Source organism: Elephantulus edwardii, unplaced genomic scaffold (assembly GCF_000299155.1).
Source record: "Elephantulus edwardii isolate Elephantulus edwardi_28Jun2011 unplaced genomic scaffold, EleEdw1.0 scaffold00214, whole genome shotgun sequence".
Taxonomy (NCBI): Eukaryota; Metazoa; Chordata; class Mammalia; order Macroscelidea; family Macroscelididae; genus Elephantulus; species Elephantulus edwardii.
In genome coordinates, this window is record NW_006399964.1 from 651730 (window position 1) to 661653 (window position 9924).

General features: G+C 44.9%; 1 protein-coding gene across 1 annotated transcript in view; it reads left to right on the plus strand.

Moving 5' to 3' along the window:
• Positions 1-9924, plus strand: part of KIF26B (kinesin family member 26B) — a 717418-nt gene that overhangs the window by 314817 nt on the left and 392677 nt on the right. The window contains exon 4 of the mRNA XM_006897738.1: positions 9660-9826. Within this exon, the coding sequence (XP_006897800.1) occupies positions 9660-9826 (167 nt within the window). The remainder of the gene's footprint in view (positions 1-9659; positions 9827-9924) is intronic.

The window sequence follows — 9924 nt, forward strand, 5'->3', positions numbered from 1 at the left end:
GCTTCCTGTTCGAGCCTGTCCCTTTTGATTGTCCTCAGAAAGAGCCTCATGTGGTCTTTGCACTCAGCAGGCAAAGTTGCTTTCATCTGCACACACCAGCCAATCTTGATGCCACTCTTCTTCATATCATCCATTTTCTAGGGTGCAGATAGAACAAATATGGTGGAAGGATGCAGCCCTGAGGAGGTCTGTACATCTCCCCAGATAAATTTTCTGGATGCCGTCGGGTTCTCAGACTTTTGGAGACCTGTGCCAAAACAGAACTGTTCTCCTTGGGCCTTTCAGAGGGTGAGTTTTGGGAAGTAGCTGAGCAAACATTTTCTTCTCAGGAATCTCTAGGTAGACCTGGAGTTAGCAGCCAAGTGTGTTAATGATTTGTACAGCCCAGGGCCAGCAGAGCGTGAGTGACCATAGGGACTGGATTGAGAGAAGAGGGTGAGAATGAAAACCACTTAACATTCAGGCTGATCAGCATTCCGATCTTGGCCCCTCCCCTTACTAGCTGTTTCCTCTGAGTAACTAGCTCGGTGTCCCTGCTCTTCGGTTTCTCTTATTACCTCAAAGCTTGCGTTCTGCAACCTGGCAGTCTTTAGGAGTGCAGAGAGGGTTCAAAGCCTGGTAGGTGTCTGCAACCCAAGCCCTGTCTGCGTCTCCTCTACCTGGCCTGGGGCCCAGGATGGGGATGCCGAGGAGACTGGGTAAAGACAGGCATTTCTCGAGAAACTCGGCTCCCTAACCTTTGGAGTCAATGGAGCCAATGTCTTCAAGGAAGACTTTTACATAGAATATAGAGCCTTTATTAAGGTTTGTAGCAAAGGATAGAGGACACACCCCTCTTACACAGAGCTAAATTGAGTTTGTGGGAGGGATATCCCGCGACTGGTAGGAATGGCCACTGTCTTGAAGTAAAATTCAGAGACCAAGAGAAGGAATGCTGTTCAGTAGGTGGCATGCTGCTTTGGGTGGAGGCATGTAGAGGACATGGGGGTGGGGGGTTGTTGTTAGATATGGTTGAATTGAGTACTGCTTTTAGCGACCCTGTGAAGAACAGATCTCTGTCCTATGACATCCTCATCATCTTGGACACACTTGAGCAGATTGCTGCAGTCACTGTGTCAGACCCTCTTCTTAGGGATCTTCCTCTCTTGCTGAGCATCCACCTTTCCAAGTACGCTGACCGTCTCAAAGGAGTAGCATCTCCTAACAACCTGCCCAAAGTATGTGAGACAAAGCGTCGCCATTCTTGCCTCCAGGGAGCACTCTGGGTGCACTTTCTTCTAGACATTTCAGTTTGTTCTTGTGATAGATCTTCAACACTCTTCACACATCACAGTTCAGAGACATCAGTTCTTCTTCTGACACCTTTTTTCATTGTCCAGCTCTAGATGCAAAGGAAGTGATTGAAAAGACCATGAGTTAGTGTTAATTTAATCACATGTTGTTGTTAGATGCACTAGAGTCAAGTATGACCCGTAGCGACCCTGTGAACAACAGAGCTGAACCCTGCCCTCCACTGTGCCACCTGTATCATCTCTCATGCAGGTGAGCCCATTGCTGCACTGTGTCGGTCCATCTGCTTGGGGGTCTTCCTCTCATTGGCATGATGCCACTCTCAAGGAGTAGCCTCTCCTAGCAGTGTGTCCAAATTATGAGAGATGGAGCTTCATTATCTTTGCCACCAAGGAGCACTCTGGATGAAAACCTCCTCAGATCCCACAGGGAATATGTAAGTTGGCATGGCCCTCTGGGAATGGTGTGGCTGAGGGAGGCTGAGGAATGCAGAGAGCTGATGGGGGGGGGGGCCCGAGGCGTGTGAAGTAAGTTTTGCCTCACCTGATGGGCCGCACGGTTGCTTTCCTCAGAAGCAAGCAGAAGCCACAGGTTCAGCATCTTTTCCAGAGCCACACGCAGGCCTGTCCCTATGTTACTTACCTGCGGAAACTCGCTGGGCGAGCACGGGCAGCTGTCCACCTCCCAGTCTTCTCTGAACTGTCTTTGACTTAAAAATTTGGCTGAAACCACATTATGCCGTCACCAAATCACAGACGGCATTTCTGTACACATAGATCCCCCACTTGGGAGAGGCTGAAATACAACATACGTCTTTGATTGACTACAAATTTTTCTATGTATCTTTCTTTCAAATCTCATAAGGTCTGAGACTAAGCCAAGTTTGCTTTCTGTAATCTCTCAAATTTTTTTTTTTTTTGTATTCAGTAGTGCTTGGTAACTGAGTTGAGATGCTGTATTAAGGGAAGGAGGGAGAAAAAGAATAAGAATTAGAATAATAGAGTTCAAGGTCTGGGTTACTATCTTAACTTCTGTGGTTAATGACTAACTGGTCTTAAGCTAATGCCTTTTCTGTACCTCTGCTTTCTGGTCTGTGGAATGGGAAGAATATCCAGATTGTCTATCTAATATTAGTTCATTGGAATGAAGTTTTTCTCAGGCGGAACAGGTTTCCAAGTAGCAAGGGCTGTGTAAGACTCTCCAGAGGGAAGGTTGGCCTTTGTCATGGAGGTGGTGATCAATTGTTATAGGTGTGAATCTTGAGCCTTCTCTTCTCCTGTGTAACCAGTTCAGGAAGAAGCTTTCCCAGTTTCACAGAGCCAAGGAAGGAATTTGACTTTCCCAGTTTTTCATGGCTTCATAACTAATTCTCACACAGTAGACCACTATGTCATTTCTTTTACTAGTGGAGTGATTAAATGACAACTGGTGGCAATAACATGTGATACTTCTGAAGGTAGAGGATGTGTTAACCCTGGGGAATTGCAGTGCTCTGAACTGGAGATATGACGAGGAAGCTCTCACAGAATTATCTGTAATTAATATACTTTTACTGTTAAAGTAATGCATCTCTAGATACTTCTGTGTTTTCCAGAATTATAATGATGTAACTAGGTAGATCAATGCAAGTTGCTTTTTTGTGGATTGTCTTTGTACAGGATCTAACTGTGACAGAATTTACAGGAAGCAAAATACATAAATATTGAGGATTTAGGGAGGCACAAAAAGACACCTAACAATAACTAAACAAAGCAAAATGCTTGTACTCATGTGTGGCACAGGGTCTCACACAGCCTTCTGTCTAAAGGAATTGCCGTGAAGGGTTTTCAAGACAATCAGTGTTTACAGAAGCAGGCTGTCACAGCATTTCCCCAGGTTGCTGTGGTGGACTCAAACTGCCAACTTTGAGGTTAGCAGCTGAGTCCTTTAACCACTGTACTAGCAAGGCTTCTTATCATCCCAGGAACCCCATGCGTGCTCACATGAATGAACCAACAGGTCAGCTACTTAACTAAAGAGAGGCAGCTTTGGATTCCTGAGCTTGTGCACAAACTCACTTCCCTTGAGTCGATTCTCATAGCCTATCATTAGGTTTCGGAGGCTGTCATTCCTGTTGTCAGTTTGTTTGTTTTTTATTTTTTATTTTCTATTGGTTTGTATACAAAATTTGCATACATTGTGTTTCACACTTTCCTGCATTCATATTTTGTTTAATACAATCATTCCCATGCATATATTGTGCTTTATAAATTGAATCCCCATTGAATTGTGCCCACCTTTACCCTGTCTTTTCAGGTCCCCTCTGGATCTTTCCTATTTCCTTTACCCCCTCCCTCCACTCATCAGATTAGGAGATGCTGTGATTTCCCCTCTACTCATCCTTAGCTCTCTGCTCCCACCCCTTCGCCCTTCGGAGGCTGTAATTTTAATGGGAGAAGGCTTCCCGTCTTTCTCCTGAGGAGCTGTGACAGATCCGGGCTGCCAGAAATATGAGGTCCCCTCAGACTAGGCCCCAGGGTTCCCTGAACTAGCCCCCAGTCACTTAACACTCACCCGTTGTCATCGAGTCCAGACCGACTCACAGCTGATACTCTTTTGGTTTTTCCAGGCAGTAAATCACATTGGAGAAGATTCCCCATCTTTTTGCTTCTGAGCTCCTGGTGGATTTGAACCACAGGAAAAGTGTAGCCTTTGCAATCGTAGCATGAGTCCCTACCGCCTATGCCACAGAGCTGCTTAAATAGCACACAAAGGAGCCAAAATACTACACTTTGGCTGGAAGTAAGGGGAAAATACTATTGTATTTTACTCAGCTCAGCACCCTAGTCCCGGGTGTCGAGTTGGGCCGCGGGAGGCTGTGATTGCACAGGAGATTGCCCATCTCTCTCCCACAGTGGGTTCGAACCACCAGAGAAGCGCTGTCTTTGGGTTAGTAGCATAACTTCCTGTGGACTATGCCACCAGAGTGCACTTGTCAAACAAAATGGGTGGTTTAGGTGTAAAGAAATGTGCTGCCAACACAAAGGTACATGGTTTGAACCCACCAGGTGCTCTGTGGGAGAAAGGTAGGCAATCTCTTCTCGCTGGAGGGGCGGCTGTGGGTTGCTTCCTACTCAGCGGGGCTCAACAGTAGCAGTATAATTAAGATTAGATTTAAAGACAAAAATGTGAGCAGTAAAAGTTAGAATAAGAAAAACCTAGGAATCTGTGATTATTCCACATTTATTTTTGAGTGTCTGTGTGCCAAGTGTTTTCTTGGCCTCTGGGGTTACGGTGTTGGACACACCAGCTGTCCACCTACTGTTCTGTGTGATGAGAGGCAGTGACGTGTTATGAAGTGCCTGATAGGAACCTAGGTAACAATGCTGAAGAAAAAGACCACAGTGCTGTGAAAGTACCAAACAGGGTTCTCAGACTTCTTTCTCTGAGGAAGTGATGTTTGAGCTTGAGCCTGAAGGAAGAGTAGATACATTCTAGATGGAGAGGAGCTTATAAGAGTAGAGAGAGGTAAGGCAGTCTTTTGCCATCTGAGTGATGATGCGGTTGTTATATTCGTGGATTTTAGACTTCTCTGCTAGAATATGACCTGTTCAGGGCCAAGACTTCACATGCAAAGCCCTGTGGTGGCTGAGCAAGGCAAGTGTAAGACATAGGGTGGTGAGGTAATCCACATGAACTGTAATGCCGAGCTCCCATAGGAGCACCCATAGGCTGAGCTCCTCTGTTGGTTTGAACCTACCACTGGCTCTGCTAGAGAAAGATGGGCAGACTTCTCCCATGTTGTTCACCATCTTGGGGACCTATGGGTGGGTCAACTCAGAGCTGGCCCTGACTTGATGGCAGTGAGTCTGAGAACACTGACGTACAGACCAAGGAGGATGGTGAATTAGCAAGTGCCACAGCTACATCCTTGTACATCATATTGGAACGTTTATAATCCCTATAGACAGGACAGGGGATAAATTCAGATGAGGGCATGATCTTTTCGGGGGTGTAAGTCTACAAGAGTACAGATGTACTTTTACTAGTGTGGCGTAGCCTGAGAAACACCGTGGACATTCAACAAAATAAATGGAACAAATGATGGAGTGTGAGAGCTGAGTGGGAGATTACGAAGGGAAGCTTGAGGGGACAAAGCAAGTATGTCGTGGAAATGTGCTCAAATCTGGATAGAATAAGCTAGTCAAAGGGGTAACTCGCTCAGCATTTCTGAAACTGAAAGAACTGAAGGGGGAAAAGTGGAGCTTTGATTTGCAATATTGAAGGATTAATTCTATGTGCAAAATATTGAATGACAATTCAGGAAGCATCAAAAGAAGATGGAAGGAATACACAGAGTCACTGTCTGAAAATATTCCGGCCCACATTCGATCGTTTCAAGAAGTAGCATATGGTCAAGAGCAGATGGTGGTTGAAGGAAGACATCCAAGCTGCGCTGAGGGCAGTGGGGGAAAAAAAGACTTCAGGAACTGGTAGAATACAAATAAGATCTTTCAACAAATGGATGCAGTCTATTCATCTATGCCAACAAATTTGATCAACTAACTGGAACTAATTCATATTTGTACTCCTTCCAAAGAATGGTGATTTGACAGAATTTGGAAATTCTCAGACAGTATCATTAAAGTGCACACAAGTAAAATTTTGATGAAGGTAATTTTAAAAAATGGTTACTGCGGTACACCAAGAGGGAACTGCCAGACATTCAAGCCAGATTCATAAGAGATTGTCGAATGAGGGACATCATTGTTGATGCCAGATGGATCTTGGCTGAAAGCAAGGATGGTTACCTGTGTGTTATTGACTATACAAAAGCATTTGACTGTGTGCATCATAACACATTATGGGAAACATTGTGAGGAATGGGAATCCCAGAACACTTATTGATGCTTGTGTAGGACCTGTGCATAGACCAGGAGGCAATCATTAGAACAAAACAAGGGTTTAAAATCAAGAAAGGTCTTTATCAGGGTTGTAGCCTGTCACCATACTAAAATCAGTCAGTATGCTCATCAAATAATGTGAGACTCTATTGTGTGAAGAAGGATGTGGCATCAGGATTGGAGGAAGACTCCGTAACAACCCATGTTAACAGATGACACAACCTTGATTGCTGAAAATAGAAAGAACTTCAAGAACTTACTGAGGAAAAGGAAAAAAACCAACAACCACCAAACCCAAAATCCCTATAGCCTTCAGTGTGAATTACACTTCAACATAAAGAAAACAAAACTCTTATAACTATACTAATAAATATCATCATAATAAATAGAAAAATATTGAAGTTGTTGATTAATTTCATTTGGATTCCGAAATAGCAGTCAAGACTATTTTCAGTCACTTCATATACATGGAAAAACTGGGTAATGAATAAGGAAGACTGAGGAGGAGGTGACTTTGAATTGCTGTGTTGGTGAAGAACGTTGAAATACCATAAGTAAGAAGAACAACATGCTTGGGAGGACTTTGTGCTTGGAAGGGTCGAGAGACAACCCCGGAGAAGAGACTCTGGATGAGATGGATTGGCACTGTAACTGGGATAATGGGAAAAGTGTGTCAGAGACAGTGAGACTTGCTCAGTATAGAACAGGATTCAGAGCTATCAGGAAGAGGGTTGTCTTAAAAGGAGTATGGCCAGAACATTCTTCAGAAGCAAAGCTTTGACTCCTGTAATTGATACATGTATGTACCAAGAAGGACCAGTCCCTGGAGAAGGATGCCATTCTTGGTGCAGCAGAGGGTCAGAGAGAATTGAGACTATCCATGAGCAGGGTACAGTGCCTGCAGCAATGGGCTTAAACAGATGGGCTTAAACATTGATTCTGAAGAGGGCGCAAAATTGGGAGGTGTTTGTTCTGTTGTGCGTAGTGTTACTGTGAGTTGGAACCAACTCGATGGCGCTTTGTGACGAAATGCATCAAAATTAATCAGCCGAGTGTCACTTTTGCAAGTCGTCAGCTCCCTGTATGCTCGCTCACATCCATCCCAGCCAGACTTGGGCATCTGAACCTTCCAGCCATCAAGGTGGCCTCTGTGTTAGACCTCTTGCCAGTCACATATGTATGCTAATGGCTTTTACATAAGTTTCCAGACACCTGCAAGGAAAATGTATAGATGCTATAGAAGAAGCACTCAGATGGCTTGGTGGTAAGGATTTGTGCTGCCAGTACAAGAGTATGTGGTTCAAATCCAGCAACTGATCCATAGGAGAAAGATGAGCAGTCAACTCCTGTGTAATTTACTGCCTCTGAAAACCTGCTGGCAGTTCAGCTATGGGTCACTTCCGTCGCCACAGTTAACAACAACAACAAAGGAGAGCGCTATTTTCTTTCCCCGCCAAACTCTAACTTTGAAACATAAGGACTGCCTCTTGTCAAGCAGGTTGTACTGGAGATAATAAAACCATGTTAAATTACTCCTTGGAGGCAAGGATTTTGTAACTGTCTGATATGCTTTGGACATGTGATCCGGAGGGACCAGTCATTGGAGAAGGACCTCATGCTTAGGAGGGTGGAGGGACAGTGCAAGAGAGGAAGACTCTGGGCAAGATAGATTGACTCAGTGACTGGGGTAGTGGGACTAGTTGTGTCAGAGACAGTGCAATTGGCTCAGGAAAGGGAGAGGTTCGGAGCTACTGTTCATAGGGTCACTGTGAGTCCCAGGCAACTCGATCACCCATACCCAAAACATAAACAACAATGAAAAGAAAACAAACACACCAGATGAAAAAGTGTCCTCAGTTTAAAAAAGACGACAGGTTCTAAGAAATAGTGCCTACGATTACTGGTCTATTGACTTTATTCAGCTATCCTTACATGTCAGAATCAGGGACTATTATTTGAGATTGTAGCAATTTTTTTTTTAAAGGAAGCTTAGTGTTTGAGGTTTGGCTTTGTTTTGAACATTGGGATGGCATCTTGTGCCCTCCTTGGGCTGTCTTTATAAATGCCACTGAGTGGGGGACAGCAGTGTGCCTGGGCACAGCCTCGGCTCCCGGTGTTCAGCTGTCCCTCCAGCTTGCCTCACTTCTTCTTAAGAGTAACAGTTGGTTGAGAGGGGAGCTTGACCCCAGAGGCAACAGAGGGCTCCAGCAAGGAGGATCCTCAATGAGAGCAAAAGCCCCCTCCAGGCCTCTGAATGCCTCTGTTTCGCTGACTTGGGTTGGGTTTCCTTACAGCGCACTGCATGAATGAGATGTAGAGTTAACATACTGGCGGCGTTTCAGCTGAACGTTGGCAGGACTTTCCAAGCAAGAGTGTGAATCTAAGTGGAGCACTGTTTCCAGGCAGTGGGCTGGGAGTCCTGGCTATCCTGCCAGTAATGAGTGCAGCGTTTTTATGTTCAGAGGGTAACAAATGGACTTCTTAAACGGACCTGCTGGCTTGCTCTGTTAGACCATGGAGAGACTCTCTCTGGTCTTTGCTTTACTATAGTTGTAGTTTCTAGGCAATTAGAAATATTTTCCACTCAGCGTTTAAGATGTTTGAGCTAGCCCCAGACTCTTCCCCCAATTCCTTGTCCACTTCCTTTTGTAACTAATAGTTTTTCCCTTTTGTAAGCAGGCTGATACTTTAAGTAGCAAGCCCTCCCAAATAGCACATAAGACTTTGCTCACACAATTACTATATTTGTGGTAGGATTAGCACCTTCCAAAAATAAAGTTCTATATAAGATTCCCATTTTTCCCAGGAGTATGGGTCTTTGTAGCACTCTGTGAAGATTTGGGTCAGGAGGGATCAGCCCCATCCCTTAAAATTTTGTTATGAAGGCCACCATTAAAAAAAAAAATTGTTCATGAACCAACAGGTAAAGGAAATGTGTCAAGAAAAAAAAAACCCTAATAGTTAATCATGTTTTTTATGTTGAAGTCACCTGAATTCCACCAGCAAACTGCTGCTTTTTATGTAATCTCTCGTATGTTCTTGATAAACAGGTTCACTCCCTCCTTAAGAAAATGATACCTCCCCTTAGACCCTCATCTGGGAGTACTCTACCACGCCTGGTAAGAAACCAGCATCATTTCATGATATGGAGCTGCGAATGGGATGTAGATAATGGCTTATGCTTTCCTCTCCAAATGGGGGGAGAACCAGATGTAATTGAAACTTACGATATCAAAGGGTAATTTTATTCCATTATTTTTTTTGAAAACAAGGAGATATCCTGGCCAGAAAAGTAGCCTTCAGTGGGCCCACAGCCCTGTGTGGTGCTGAACACAATTGGGGCGCATCGATCTGGCCTTCCCTGACCCTCTCCTCCTCCAGGCCATCTCTGTTCACCCTGGTCCCCTCTTTCAAACAGCACATGCTGTCGACACTCAGGAAACATGCTAAGTCACTGATAATGAACTTGCTGTCCATTTTTTCCAGATCTCCCAGCTGATGACAGAGACCAGCAGAGAGGGGCTCACAGAAGCAGCGCTGAACCGGTACAATGCGGACAAGCCTGTGGCCTGCAGCGCCCCAGCCGCACCAGGTCCCAGCGGGGCTGGCGAGCCGTCCTCAGGCACCTCGGTGGCTGCATCCTTCTTCGCAAGGTACGAGCGAGAAGCTTCAGTTCTTTCAGGGGGATGGGGTGTGTGTGTGTGTGTGTGTGTGTGTGTGTGTGTGTGTGTGTGTGTGTGTGTGTGTGTGT